This window comes from Tyto alba, unplaced genomic scaffold (assembly GCF_018691265.1).
Source record: "Tyto alba isolate M040663 unplaced genomic scaffold, T.alba_DEE_v4.0 Super-Scaffold_7, whole genome shotgun sequence".
In the NCBI taxonomy this organism is placed as follows: Eukaryota; Metazoa; Chordata; class Aves; order Strigiformes; family Tytonidae; genus Tyto; species Tyto alba.
The window spans coordinates 22449074-22464760 of record NW_024881328.1 but is presented as its reverse complement, the minus strand read 5'-3'; the positions used below and the strand labels follow the sequence as shown (position 1 = coordinate 22464760).

At 37.1% G+C, this 15687-nt stretch overlaps 1 protein-coding gene across 7 annotated transcripts in view; it reads left to right on the top strand.

The window, feature by feature from the left end:
* LRP2 (LDL receptor related protein 2) overlaps positions 1-15687 on the top strand; it is a 172931-nt gene that overhangs the window by 152329 nt on the left and 4915 nt on the right. For 5 of the 7 annotated variants that reach the window (XM_032989751.2, XM_042784253.1, XM_032989752.2 and 2 more), the window contains 11 exons: positions 328-459; positions 2549-2692; positions 3483-3648; positions 6062-6190; positions 6975-7195; positions 7638-7814; positions 8537-8656; positions 10957-11047; positions 11621-11688; positions 11848-11968; positions 14045-14174. In XM_032989751.2, coding sequence (XP_032845642.1) covers positions 328-459; positions 2549-2692; positions 3483-3648; positions 6062-6190; positions 6975-7195; positions 7638-7814; positions 8537-8656; positions 10957-11047; positions 11621-11688; positions 11848-11968; positions 14045-14174 — 1499 coding nt within the window. Of the gene's footprint in view, positions 1-327; positions 460-2548; positions 2693-3482; positions 3649-6061; positions 6191-6974; positions 7196-7637; positions 7815-8536; positions 8657-10956; positions 11048-11620; positions 11689-11847; positions 11969-14044; positions 14175-15687 lie in introns of those variants that run through there. The other 2 variants (XM_032989749.2, XM_032989753.2) reach the window with 2 other exon arrangements.

Here is a 15687-nt window from a genome sequence, read left to right as displayed (position 1 = left end):
TTTGCTCTTGCATCTCATTGTGGTCAAGCCTCATCTTTTGTCTTTCCTTGGTGATTTAACACAAAAATACATGAGCAGAAGTGTCTCTCTGAAAAGCAGTCTGATAAACAGAATCAATGCAGTTATTGCCAATCTGTAGTTAAGACATGTTAAACAGTAGGTGAGTGATAAGGAGTTCTGTTAGATAAGAGATGCTGATGTTAAAGATCACTTATTAGGTCACTGGTCTTCTAGAGTATGTGGGTAAGGGACTTCATGGAGTTAAGGCGACCAGCATGTGGAAGAAAAAGATTAAGCTTTAGGAATCTTTTCTCTACTTATGTTTAGATATCAATGAGTGTGAGATCTTTGGAACATGTACCCAGGACTGCAAGAATTCCAAAGGAAGCTATGAATGTTTCTGTGCAGATGGCTTCAGGTCTGTGGGTGATCAACAAGGGAAACAGTGTGCAGCTAATGGTATGTTAACTGACAGCAAGATTGATTGCTACCTACAAAGAGCAAGTGGAATATAGCAACTTAATGAGTATAATCCTCTCTTTTTCAGGAAGGGGATAATGAAAACCAAACTTTATTCTGTAACATATTATCTGTGTATTTCACCCATTCCATAATCAGGACAGAGTTGCTCATCTCTGCTTCCAATTGTAAACATTAAAAACAATACCTTGATTTGGATACGTGCTCTCTTTTCTCCTGAAATTTTCTGCAGACAAAAACCTGCTTATCATCTGGTTGTCATCAGAAGGAAATTAGTGTTGCCTATTCCTGAAGTTTAGGTTTTCTCAACAGAAGGAAGGTGCATTAAACTGGTACAAATCAAAAGCAGTTTGATGACAGATTGCCATTCATTGTTCATGGACTGATGCACACAAACAGAAGGACTTTGGTTAATGTTTAACATCAATCGTTAGCTTTTTATCATACCTCAGTGCAGTAGCTACAGTGTACAAGTCATTGAATATGTAGAGAGTTGATTCAGAAAATAATAGTAATAATAAAGAGCTAAAGACAATAGAAAAAAGTGACAATGCAGCAGTATTATATAAAAGATAGAAACAATATTGTATTTAGAAAAGTACTTACACTTTAACAGCTTCAAGAGATCCATGATAGAAATGTGGTGTGCCTAGTCAAACAGTAAAATTTTCAGGACAGAACACCTGTGACCAAAACTGCATGCTACTGGAGATTTTGAAACCTAAAATTTATTTGTGTATAAGAAATAATGCAAGAAAACAAGGTCTCCAGGTTTCCAGTCCAGGGGCCTACTTCAGCAAATACTTGCTGTTGAGCATGAGACTGGAAATACAGAAGGGCATTTGCACCTGCGTGCCTGACTTCCTCTTTGCGTGTCTGTATTAGAAGTCCAGTTCATTGAAATTGTTCTTTGTAGGCTTTATTCAGGAAGCATCTAGACATGAAAAGTTTTCAAGGGTACATGATATCAAATAGCTTGTTTGTAGCTGATAACGTCATTAGATTTGTTGTGCCTAAAGTTCTATCACTCTTTGTAATACAAGCTCACAGCACTCATAAATGAGGGCTTCCTTTGCCTGTGTCTGCTGCAGGCCAGGTCAGTAGTCATCTTCAGAACACACATAGAATATTAGGTCCCCTTTTTCCTGTCATACCATATATATTGGAAATGCTGTAAATTTCTACACTGAGTTCTGTGTTCATTAGAGCATAGTCACTTGTCTTATTCTCCCATAGTTGGGTGTGACTTAGCAGGAAATGGATTATGTTCAAATGAGCACTTCCTAGGAAATTGAGCATTATTAGTTGAAAAAGGCACTGGTAAATGAGATTTTATTTTCCCAGCTAAATGCCTTGTCATTTCTTATTGGCTCTATGAAGATGTGATTAATGTAGGAGAATTTATTCTCTGGAAGAAGGCCTAGGATTTAGTCCATGACTCCCAGGTGGGCTTTGTCTTTAGCAAAAGGACTGAATAATTAAATTTTCTCACTAGCAAAATCAGTCAGGCGGGACCGATACTCCCTATAGTCGCGTTAATAGAATATTGAGGCTAACCCCTAATTAACCTGTGGGTAGGAGAATGTTTATCTGAAAATGGACACATTAGGTTTTAAAGACTTCAGGTAAAAGAACTCAGGTTGTGGCTCAACCTACCAGCAATTTATTTGTACTTTCAAAATTGTTTCCTGTACTTTGACGAGTGGAGCTGAACTGCATACTGTATGGCAGCATTCTATTTTTGAGATGTGAGGTGGTGATATGCCAACACTGTAATGTTTAAGATTTTTCTAAGGAATTATCTCTTAATCATTATTACTGCACAAAATCTATGGTGAAAAGGATAATATTATCCTCAGTGGTAAGCATTTCCAGAGTTTTTAATGAATTTTGCAAAGCCAAGAAGTTTAAATAGCTCTGAAGCTTTAGAAGTGGCCCTGTGTTCCTTCTGCTCCATATGCAAACAGAACTTGTGCAAACCCCAGTTTATTTTTGACTAGCAGTGACTTTCATCTGCTGCTTCTAAAATGAGAAATATGTGAAAGTAAAATTCATGATCTTTTCCCAGGTAATCCTCCATTGTTACTGCTGCCAGATAATGTGCGAATTCGAAGATACAATATCTCATCAGAGCAGTACTCTGACTATATCGATAACCAGGAGCGCATCCAAGCTCTGGATTATGATTGGGACCCTGAAGGGATAGGCCTGAGTGAGTATGTGTAGAACATTAATACTCAACCCTGAAATGGTTGGTTTAAAAAAATGCATTTTTGCAACTTAGGTATTTAATTTATGCTGGAAATCAAAATCAAATTAGATTAGCTGGCCAAGTTTTGGTTGAATGTGTCCTTCCCCTCTACTCATTTTTCAGCATCAGTGTAGTTCCTTTTAATTCTTTAATTTAGTTTAACTAGGTTTTGTTCTGGTTTTCCATTTGTTTTGGTGTGAGTTCAGCTGTGGAATTGTGGCTCTTTAGGCTTATGCATTAGTAGAGGGTTGCTATAAAGGATCCCCTTCCTTTTTTTCTGCCTCTGCCAGTCCCCAAACCTGGCTCAAGTCTTGCAAGATGTAATCCTTATACTAAGCAAGAATGGCCAGTAGATCCCTATATTAGCTTATACCTTTGCCTCTTTATTAGCTACCCTGCTTTTGCCTTTTTCACATGGCCACTGCCCTGGGCCATACTTGCTCTTTAGAGTCATGAGAGTCTAAATTACTCTGAAAATCATGTGCAAAGCCTTCAGAGCTAAGATCCTCTTTTCTTAAAAAATGTGACACTTATTTCTTGATAATCTGATTTTAGATGTGCATTTTACCTGTGATGAATGGCTTAAAAATTTACACCCTAACACAATGTAATTTAATTGAACAGATGACTCTCTATTACTCATAAATAAATAGTTCCAGTATCTTCACACAGGAGCCTCAGAAATATTAAAATTTTTTGGGAGTATGGCATAACTAGACATTAAAAATTATCGTTGTCATCTTTTTTGAAGGTATTGTGTACTTCAGCATTCTGGGACAGGGTTCTGAGTTTGGAGCCATCAAACGTGCTTATCTGCCCACATTTGACAGCAGTAGGAACAATCCTACAAAGGAGGTCGACTTGAATCTCAAATACATTGTTAATCCTGATGGGTTAGCTGTTGACTGGGTTGGAAGGTAAGTGTACTGAAAAGCTAGAAAAATGCTGTACATTGAGTGTGTCAAGGGTCTGATCAGACAGTGCAAAATCCACTTTTTACTTCCTTATGAACCGTCTCTGAAGCTTTCTAGTTCAGAAGAATATAGTAAGCTCCTTTTGCCCAGACAGCAGGTTAATGGGTCACATGCATGTTGCTGACTGTGTCATGTATTCTCTGGGGAAACTTGCTTTACTCCACAACTGGCAGATCAGTTGTGCATCAGTGAAGTGATAATACACTGGCCTTTGTGTCAGATGAATGGACTTCAAGGACTCAGGTAAGCTCCAGGGAACAAGCTCTCTCTGGTGTTGGAAGGGGACCTCCCCAGTCCATAGCAGAATTTGTCTTATTTTTGCTCCTTTCTTATAAGCCTTGTGCTATATGAGCTAATGTCAAAGTAGAAGCAGTATTGAAATCTGATGAATGTGTTTTCTCAGAAAATGGTTACATTTTTGTAATTGTGTCTCAGACTTTTTTATCCCTCTTGTTGGCTGTGGATTTTTTTAGGCTGTAACATGGCAAATTTTTAACTTAATCCTAGAAATCATAAGATCACTGCTTGGAGAAGAGCTGGCAGAAAGTTGGGCCTGACTTTTGGGAGTTTGCTGTCAATGGTCTCATTTCTTATTTGCAGTGTAACTGTTAAAGGATGTGATGGACAGGCATAACTATAGGTCATTTGGTATAATGTTGAGAGGATCCTGGTGTTTGTAGATCGACACAATGAAATGTAGTTAGGATTCTGTTTGAAGCTGGATGGACAGAGGTTATAGAGATGAGTCAGTCTTCTGAATGCTGTTGACAAATTGTGGATCTTCCTGGTAATGCAATCAATAGGGTGAAGAAGGATGTTAAGACCATGGTAAAGCGTGATATTTCTGGAAAGCTGAAAAATAAAAGAAGGAACTTAGCTATCTGCTTCCTCTCTGTCACATGCTTATCAACTAAGTGGGTGAATACTTTACCGTTTATGTCCTCAACCAAAATATGATTGGAAGGTGCTTAAGATCTGGATTGTGTCTAGGTAGCACTTAATTGTGTTTGTGGCAACAGAGATTTTATTTTCCCTAATGATTCAAAAATCTGTTGTATGAGTAGGCAAAGATTGGGAAAAGACTTAATTCTTTTTTGGGGCCTGATATGTAGCTTTCATTATCTAGACTCTTTGTGTTAGGTGTTGTGTCCTATGAAATACTCATGCAGTTGCTCATGCAGCATGTCACCTTGATTTCTAGAGCGGGATAAAGCCAGTCTGTCTGTCTGAAGTGATTCATAAGTCTGAAAAATTGTGCCAGTCATGAACGAAAAAAAGAAGTGGAAAATTGTATCTTTCCTTTAAGCATTTTTAAAATATTAGATAAATTAAGGTCTGGGCTACTCTGCAGCCTTCAGGTTATTTTGCTCTTTGCTTTGTGAAATGGAGGCCACCGGGAAACCAAATGTCTCTTCAGTGCAGAAGGGAGTGTCTGAATTTCTATTCACAACTCTATATGGTCATGAGAGCAAGGATAAAGGATATATATCACCAGCATCCTGGTGAGACTAGCATCTTCAGCACTTTAAACATAGTGTTACGCTGATTCCAGTACAATGTTGAAACATACTTTAAAACCACATGTTTAAGTGTCTGCATATTATATAAAAACTGATACACATGGTTTGAGACACTTAGTCCTTCTGCCCATCTGCAAAATAAGAATGACAATATTTTCTTACATTCCCAAGCCAATTATGGAGATAATTTATTCCATCAGAAGGGACTGTGTGATTAGTAAGTGCATAGTAATGAGTATGTTTATTATCAAATGTCAAAAAAATAATAAAGCTGTGATGATAAAGATAAGCAAAATTCAAGGAAGAGTAGACTGAGTGCCCTGTTTGTAAGGACTAAAAGCATTTGCGTCTGATGATGTAACAATTTATTCATGAACATCTCTGTCAGAAGACAAAAGTCTAGAGAGGAGCTATGGACTAATAAGCTCAATACCTTCAGAGTGGCCATATAAGTTACATGGTAAATTTTTATTTGTAATGAACCTCATCACCTCCTGGAAAACAGTATCTTTAAAGATGCTTATTAGCCACCTCTGGTGTTTAAAAGTAACCATTCTCATTAGCTCTTTAGTAAAGATGAGTTGACAGGGAACAGAGGCAGCTGCAGAAGCTTTTCAGAGGAGAAAACTAATGAACTGATAGATCACATTTGCTATACTAACCCATATTTAGGGTCCATATGTTCCAGACTGAAAAAGTTCAGATGTAATCAACGCAGCTTGATTATATTAATTTTGTTCAGGTTTGATATAGCTTTTCTTCTTAAAAATATATTTTATTCCTCTCACAAGTATAAACTATGTACTTTTGAATATTTTGTGTTTTATGTAATTCAGACATCTTTATTGGACTGATGCCGGGACTAATCGCATAGAGGTGGCAAAATTAGATGGACGGTACAGAAAATGGCTTATCTTTTCTCTGCTGGATCAACCAGCAGCTATTGCTGTCAATCCAAAACGTGGGTAAGTACTACAGGACTTCCCAGAATAATTGTCAATGCTATTCAATACCAAAAACTCCTGCAATGGTAAACTTTACCAGAAAGATTAAGAGAATGCTTTCTGGACTTTCCCTTTGCTAATATTAGGAAATTTTTGTACATGGGAAAGTATTTTAGGATTACATTCCATATGGGTGCTTGTGTTGGTGACAACATCAGGTAGGTGAAATAAAAATCTCCTTTACACAGTATTGTGTGCCCACCAAATTTTTCTGTTACTACTGAAATAGAAAAATTGATGGCAATATCTCTCTACCAGTTCCAAGCAATACAGACATAGCCTCCTTCACAGTGGAAAGCAATGTAAATGCACTGGTGCATTCAACAGCTGTGCTTGCTACATCTTGTATTATATGATGGATCACCAGATACTGCAATATGTGTTTCTCTCAGCTGGAGTGAAGCAGCATGGCTCCCTCAGGTCACCTGGGCTCTGCAGCTTTATCGTGACTGATGGATGCTCAGTGCTTACAGTCATTTTTCTTCCACTGAGAATGAGAAACTGTCATTAAAACCACATACTCCAAACAGGACACAAGATGCAAACATTCTTCTTTTGGTATTTATCTTCTGTACTTGAAAGAAGCTTGTTCAGTGAACTCTTGGTGACTTTCCTAATCACATCTGCAAAGCTTAGGTTGCTGAACAGCTTTACGTTCCACAACTGATCTTTTCGATGAAACTCCAAAGGATAATCACGGTGATCAAATTCTGAACCATATCAAATTCCGGTCCTGTCCTTTCAGGCTCATGTACTGGACTGACTGGGGAAGGCAGCCAAAGATTGAATGTGCCTGGATGGATGGACAACAAAGACAAACTCTGGTCTCTGAAGACCTTGGCTGGCCAACAGGTCTTTCTATTGATTATTTGAACAATGATAGGATCTATTGGAGTGATTCTAAAGAAAATATTATTGAATCCATGAGACCTGACGGGACAGACAGAACCATAGTATTACATGGAGGTAAGAACTTCTTATGCAATTGTTATAATAGTAACCAAGATGTATGATAACAAGCTCTTGGGCTTCCCAAGTGGGACTGGATTCGTGAGCTTTTCAAAGGGTAAGTCTTGGTAGTATTTTCTCTTCCTTTTATACAGGGATAAATGGCACACCAGGTTCAGAGCTTGTTATGCCTGGTAACTAGATTCCTTGAGGGTAATTTACATGACCCAAATAAGGGACTGTGGAAAATTGGATTCTTGCTTTTTTATGTCTATTATTAAGCAGTCTACAGGTACATTGACATGAAGTGGTCAGGCACATGAGGATGTATATATCTAACTGCAAATGCCTTAAAATGAAAGGATTATATAGTATATTTAAGCTGAAGAAGAACAGCAGTTTTATTGCACCTGCTTGAGATTTTCTTGCTGACAGTCTATTGTTTGGTTCCTTTGAGAAGTAGGCAGTCCATACAGCCTTGATGTCTTTGAAGGCCATTTATATTGGATAGCTAAAGAACGAGGAGAAGTCTGGAAGAAAGATAAATTTGGAAGTGGAGAAAAAGTGAAAGTGCTGACAGTAAATCCGTGGCTTACTCAAGTACGCATCTATCACCAGCACAGATACAATCAGTCGGGTAGGTAATCAGCATCCTGGTGAGCCATTCCTTGCTATGAGATTGAAATTGGTATTGATGTCTTCAAAGAGCTTAGTAGTCTTCTGATAATGCATCTATCAGTATGTGATAATACTAATTTCTGAAAACCTAAAAATGGAATGGAGGCTGGCAAGTATTTTCTGCACACTCAAAGTGAAATTGACAGTGGAATACCACACACTGCTCTTTAGAGACTCTTAGTTCTAAGTTATGACCCTGTGCTTTTTCCTCCATCATAGAGATGTCATAGAGGTGGCACTCACAATATTAATTTATCCTAGTAACATACAAAGTGCTGGCTATTTAATGCTGCTTCCAAAGGGTGTTTTTCAGCTATGACATGTCCACAGTCTTCACAAGGGAGGATTTCCAGAGGAGCATCCGGCATACTCCTCTTTAAAGGTGTTTTAGCTTTCAGAATCAGAAAGCTCCGTGTTTCTTGGAGATGTTCAGTTTTTTCTTGGTGCTGTGCTGGCTCCCAACAGCCATGGGTGTCTCTCCCTTAAGAAAAGGCAGAGAGAAGATTTTGATATAAATGTGGTACTTGTCCATCAGCTGTTTTAAAAAGTGGATCTAGACTTGTTTAGATTTTTGGTGTGTGATATTGATGAGATACAATACTGATGATACAATTGCCCTGCCTTACCTCAGGAATATGCTGCATTGCTTCTTCAACTGTCTTTATCACTTTTTTTTTTCAGTGCCTAATCCTTGTAAAGATGTCTGCAGCCACCTCTGCTTGCTGAGACCAGGAGGGTACACCTGCACTTGTCCTCAAGGGGCTCGATTCATAGAAGGCAGCAGCACAGTGTGTGATGCAGGTAGAATAACTTGTCATGCTGGAAATGAAAGCAAAAGAAGCGTTTCTTTAGGAATGCAAATGCATTACTGAATTAGAAATATGAAGGGATGAACTAACTGATATAATAGATGTTGGTAAGCTAGGACATCTGGCTTTTATTCTTAGCCATTCCTGATTTGTGGTCACCTTGTACATTTCATTTAATCTCTTTGCATGTAATTAATAAAATGGATATAGATATATCACTCCAGTCAGTCCAGACCCATCTGCAAAATCAGTCACAGTTTCTGATTTTTGTTTTGAAATTCCAGAATACTTTATTTTCATTTTTTTCAAAGGTAGTGATTTCAGAACTAGAGAATTTCTGACAAATTATGGTTTACAATTCTGTACAAGGTATTAGTTGATCAGTGTAATAGAATAGAATAGAAACTTGAAACAAAGCTTACAGAACTCACAGTGTGAACAGAGATAACTTCTAGATAATTATCATATGCCGGAAAGCCTTTTAAGCACTAGAATTTAGTTGTTGCATTGCAGCAGAGTCCCCACAGTGCTTCCAAGAGCACTAATAAAATAGAATTGCTCAGCCTTTCCTGAGAAGAAAGAGCATAGCACTGCAGGATTTCTATTTCTCTAGCTAGGAGTCTGCATTCTTAGCTTACAGTGATTTGGGTGGTAGCCAGATGTCCTTGTACTTGTCCTTGCAACATATCTTGACTAAATTACACTTTGTAACATTATGTCTGGCATCTTTTCTATGGTTAATCTTTTCTGAATGCTCTTCTTTTTGCATTAAAAGAGTAAATGTCATAATCTTTTACACTGCCTTACCTCTAAATTACATTTTCTTAATAATTGTTAATGCTCTTTCCTGTTGCCACGTGGTGTAAGCTGCAGAAAGAGGAGCTAGTAATATGATGCAATAGTGAATGGAAATGTGCAATACATGTTTAAATTAGGGATCAGTAACGCTGTTGACAGCATTTACTGTTTATTGCTCTGAAGACACTGCATTTGTTATTCTTTGCTGAAACTGGTCTACATAAAATGTTCAGGAATTGAGAAAACTGTGCTTGACCTTATTTTGAGGAAAAAAATGAGACTGCAAATGGAATATACAGTACTGTCTTCATTTTTGAACTTCATTTTGTATCTTGACTGTAAGCAAATATTTTTAGCCAGTGAACTGCAACTGCCGTAATTGATACACTGACCAAATGTGGCTTTTGTATATACGTTTGGTTTATTTGGTCTTTCCCCCATGTTGCAGCTACTGAGAAACACAGCCTGTAAGATCTGTACATTTTCCCTTTTTGTATCCCATATTCTTGAATGAAGTTTTATCTGTAAGGGACATTGTAGCAACAGACTTCCTCTACCTCTGGCTGGTAAAAAATTTATGACAAAAGTATTATGGTCTAACTTAACAGTGTAAGACACACTGTCGAAGTTCATCCTTAATTTATAGTCTGTAATGATGTCTAAGATCCAGAGCTTTTTCTGTGTGAACTACACTTTTCTGACAGCATATTGTGAGCTCTTACTGAAGGCTGGTATAACTTTTTGCTTTTCTCCAGCCTTTTTTTTTTTTAATTTATTTTTTATTTCATTTGACTCAACATTAGAATAACAACAACACCTTTGTAGCTCTGTGTTTGGGCCAGCTCAAGCAGCACAGCCACTTGGGCACCTCAGGGCTCCTGGAGTGCAGCTGAGGCACTGGCATGATGAAGAACAGGCTTCTGCGCTACCTGGTGCCAAGCCATCAGCCTGTGCTCTGTACTGACAGAAAAGTCTGAGGACTTTGGGTTTCTCTCTCATTCTCACTGTCAGGATGTATGAGACTTTAGAGGGCCCTCCTGTATGTGGATTTCCATCCACTGCTTTTCTTCAGAAGTAAATGCAACACAGTTTGGCCTTCTGTGCAACTTCCAGCTGGGTGGATGGAAGAGTCTGGGTGAAGGAGATACAGTATTGCTGCTTTTTGAATTGAGAGGTTGGAAGGGTGGTGGTGGGCTGCATTGTATGGGCAAAAGAAAGTGATGAGAATACAGCTTTTGAGTTTTCTATGTCTACTTTTACTAAGTAAGTTGTTATTTTTCAAGAACAGGTTTTACTTCGATTAAAATAAGCTAATTTGGCAGAAAAATAAATGTAAGAGCAACAAACACATGTGCTACTAAAAGCAAAGCTTCTGAAAACTAGCCTATGAGTTTGCATACACAAGTTCTGTAGAGGTAAATAAAATATTCTGTGGTGGTATTTGTTCTGTTGAAGGTGTCTTGCTAACACAGATGTGGCTTTTGAATTTTGCAGCTATTGAATCCCCTCCTACAATGCCACCAGCATGCAGGTGCATGTATGGAGGAACATGCTATATAGATGAAAGTGGTCTGCCGAAATGCAAGTAAGTATGGTGTTAGGGTAGTTCTGGGTCAGACTGTGCTGATTCAGTTTCACAAAACAATTAAACTCTTTGACATGTGTTGGAAATGCTTGGGAAGATATAATACATCTGCAGCAACATGTTTGTAACAATCACAGAAAAACACATATATGCCTAAAAATATCAGCAAATAATCAATGTAAATGTATCCGTTTGGAAAAAAGAAAAAACGAAAAACCCAGAAAGGCAAACCCCTAAAAATTCTAGTAAAAGGCTATACCGAAAACCTGTAACAATGGAGAAGTAATGCTCAGTAAATGCAGCATGGAACAGCCAGTAGGTGCCACCGATGCTCTGCTAAAACCAAGTATTTTGACTTCAGTGACAAATTTTCTGACTCAGCACTTTTTATTTGCACTTTTTATTCTATGAAGATAGCAGACATACCATATTTACAGTCAGTGAAGTATATCATGACTGAGCACTGAGTTAAAATTTATGGCATGTAGATGAACATTACAGAATATCATAATAAACCTGAGATCCTAGACTTAATAAAAGCCATTCAGTTAGTTGTCCTTCTTACGTTTACAGGTGTTCTTACGGCTACACCGGGAATTTTTGTGAAATAGGATTGTCAAAGGGAGTGCCTCCTGGAACTAGTAAGCTTCAAGTATATATTACACTTGATATTTTGAGTTAAAGAATGTATAATACCTCACTATGATACTTGTTCAGGGTCAAGCTTATAATTCTCTGGGCTCTTTTTTACAGTGAACTGTGCTTGCTTGAATGTTTGCTTGTTCTTCTGTCTTTGATAGCAGCAGTAGCAGTGTTGCTGACAGTCATACTAATCATAATAATTGGAGTATTAGCAGTTGGAGGCTTTTTTAACTACAGACGAACAGGCTCCCTTTTACCAGCGCTTCCCAAACTACCGAGGTATGTTTTGAAGGCTTTCAGAGCTCGAATGTCTGTGCACTGAAAATGCATATTTTTTCCCTAAATATTGCTGAAAAATCCAGTTTGTTTACTGTGTGCACATCCTGTTGGAATATGGGAAGTACAGCGTTGCAGCAATTCCAGTGGATTTTTGATTCCAAGCAATATCATAGCTGATCATTATTTTGTAACAAAGGACTATTGTAAAACTCTCCTACATTCTAAATTAGCTTTTAAATAATGAGCAATATAGAAGACTGTTTACCAGATCTGGAATTGTATATTTAGTTCAGAAAGACACAAAAGACCATAGTACCTATGTTTTTATGAAACTTTGTCAGAAGATGATACTGGCAAAGATGTATTTTTAAGCTTGTTTGAAACACTGTATTCATCTATTTAAAAATAATGTGGGGCATGTATAGTGAACCATCTGTTTCAAGTGCCTGAGAAATCTGGGCTTTTTGTAGGTTCCTGCTCTCCTGATAGTCATACTGTCCCGTGAAAACCAGCTTTATGAAATATCATTCAAAAATATTTGATGTTTTAAATCAAAGGAAGATAAAAAATAATTGTAATTATTTTAATTTTTTTTTTTTTATAAAAGATGTCAGAATATGGTGCTTCAAAATTTTCTTAGCTTTAAGCAAATTCTGTGTTTTTAAAGGCATGAAACTGCATCTTCAGTCTTTGCACCAATTTCAGTGTAGTAGCTCTTAAATCAGAGTAATTAAATATTTGTAATGAGTAATGTGGATGTAGCTATAACTGCTTCCTTACTGGAGGATTACTCTGAACTAATTAAATTTATTTATGACTTGAGGTAGTTAAATTGGGGCAGAATTTTTGTGCAGATCAGTCCTGCAGGGCAAAGATTTTTGTAAGAGATCTCCAGTCTGCTCACTGAAATTCCCTGTTTCTTGCTTTCTTGAATGGAAATTTTCTGTATTATCAGATAGTGCACAAGTAGAAATTTTAATGTACTGACTCTAACTTTACCATTCAACAATACTTCTCATATAAGTTATGAGGCCACGTGAAATGGAGATGTCAGGGGTTTTTGCCTATGAGGCTTGATTCACAGTTTTCATTTATGCCGTGAATATGCCTTAGTGCTACCTTTGTTCAATCCCTCTTTGAACTGTTAACTCATACCTTTACTGCAGAGTTGACTCAAGCTGTAGCTTAGCTGTTGCCCTTAACATGGGAGTTGTCTGTGTACAGGAAACCTAGCTAAGATTTACATTTTTTAAAATTGAATCAGCTGATGCCTATGGGGCCAACTGGTAAAGTGTGTGCACAGTGCACCAGCTGAAGGCAAGAGTTTTAACACAAGCTAGCTCCAGTGAGGACACACAAATGGAAAAATTATTTCAATGCTTCTGTCTTCCTTCAAGTTAAGCAAATTTGACAAAATGAACTTAAAGGCTACCTCTGCAGTGGATTTGTAGTTGCATGTTTTTGGGGAGTTACATGCTTAGATTTCTGTGTGGATGATCCTGTATTTGACTGCTGTCTTTCACTGCTCCTGTTATTTTGAGCCTGGCACTGTTCTTTCAGCCCATTTCCAATATTTCTCATTCAAATCTAATGTGCACTTGTGCTTATCGTACATCTATATGTAGATTGAACAATTGCTTATATGAAAACAGTAACCTGTAGGTATCTTCAAGAATTGCATGAATAAACCTCTTTAGTATAGGTGTTGTTGGAATTATATCCACAAATTTGTGTGCCATTTCATGTGCATTTTTTAAAAATCTGTTTCAATTAATTTGAATAACTGAGTGGATTAATGCATTTGTCTGTAAATTAACACTGAAGTAAGAGTAGTCAGAATGTAGGTAAATTTGTGGGAATTGTAATTCATTGAGTTAATTTGATGTTAACATGAGTGCACATAAAGATAGCTGATAAAAAAACCTGATGAACTAATGCAGGAATACTACTTCTGGTGCCCTTGCTAGCTTGCTTATAGCCAGCAAAAATTCCAAGTGGTAATTATGCTTAGAAGAAGAACAAGAAAAACCTGTGTTATAAGCTCTTTTTTTTTTTTTTTTTTTTTTTTTTCTGTAGTTTAAGCAGTCTTGTAAAATCTACTGAAAATGGCAATGGGGTAACTTTCCGGTCTGGAGCAGATGTGAATATGGACATAGGAGTCTCTGGCTTTGGAGGAGACTCTGCTATAGACAGAGCAATGCAAATGGTAAGGCTTAGTTCTGAAATAATTTTTAAAAATTATGTTCTTTCAATGTTGTTTTGGCTGACAGAGGGAAGTCTTTTATGTAAAAAACATAGTAAGATGATAAATGTGTTCTGGAAAAAGAAGTGAATGCTGATTGATAATTTCCTGAAATCAGTTTTTGTAAATTGAAGGCAAGGACAAATGTAGGCTGTTCTTCAAAATAATGTGACTGTTCTCAAGATTTATATGGTAGAAATTAAGTCAATTATTCCTCTTCGTATTTCAACAAATTCATGGAATATACAGGGAATGAATAGGCAAATGAAAATACTGTAGCAAGGAATTTTTTGAGGGCCTTAGTGTTCCATACAACAGGTTAAAATGTGTGGTTTTCAAATCCAGACTGTATGTTAGAAACTTCAGGGGTAAAACTCAGGCCTAATCACAAGATACACTACTTTGCACAACAAATTATAAATTGGACAGTTTCTTATTTTAGCCAGTTTAAACAAATCGCGTTTAGTAGTTTTGGGGACATCATAAAGTGAAATTCTACTTCATCCATGTTTTGTTATGCACATCTAATAAAGAGCACATCCTTATCTTTCCTATACTGTATAGTTTTCTCATGGGAAAAGTATTCCCCTGTTTGCCACAAGAAGTAAAATGTACAAAAGATTTTTACTTATAGGAAACAAATCACAGATATGTTTGAATAATAAGCATTTGTTGCAAAGTTTACTCTGGAAACTCCCTAAACTTTTAGAGTTAAAGATAAATTACAGACTTAACTGACAGCAAATTAATATGAAATGAAACAGCTAGTGAAGATAAGCTCATAATATATGTATATGAACTTTTTTCTAGATGAAGAAACACACTCTTTGGTAAAATCAGGCAGCTTCTGTAATGAAACAACCACATGAACATTTAAGTAAATACTGGGAAAATAGCTTTAGGCTTGAGTATTACATTTTTTTTTTTTGTGCATGAAAAACTTTACATTTTCTGGTCTAATATTGACATACTGAAGTCTCACTGATGCAATTTTTACATTGCTAATAACAGATCTGGATACAGGCTATTTTAGTGGTGATAATTCGTTCTATATATTCAGAGTATAAACAAAAAATTGTATAGTTCACTAGGAAAGAATCCAAAGTGTTTGCTATATGGCAGTGAAGAACTGTGGGATGTGCATCCTAAAATTTTAATGTCAAATATGAATATGTAGATGTTAGAGGGATATTTTTCACTGTGGCTGTTCTTAGCCAAGCTAGGCTAATTTGAGGGAGCTGATGAGAGTTCACTGTGTGTTAGAGAGCTATACTCTGATAGCACAAAGTGTGAATCCTTAAGGCATGAAGCAGTGGTTTGTAGAAATGAGGCAGGTTTAAAGAACTAGCTGATGTGCTATTCCCCTGTTATTCCTCACTATTCCCATGATGGGGCTGTGACAAGGAACAGGACAAGTCAGTCTGGGTGGGGTTCTGCTTTCATTACCCTTGTACTTGTTGATGCTTAGCTGGCTAGC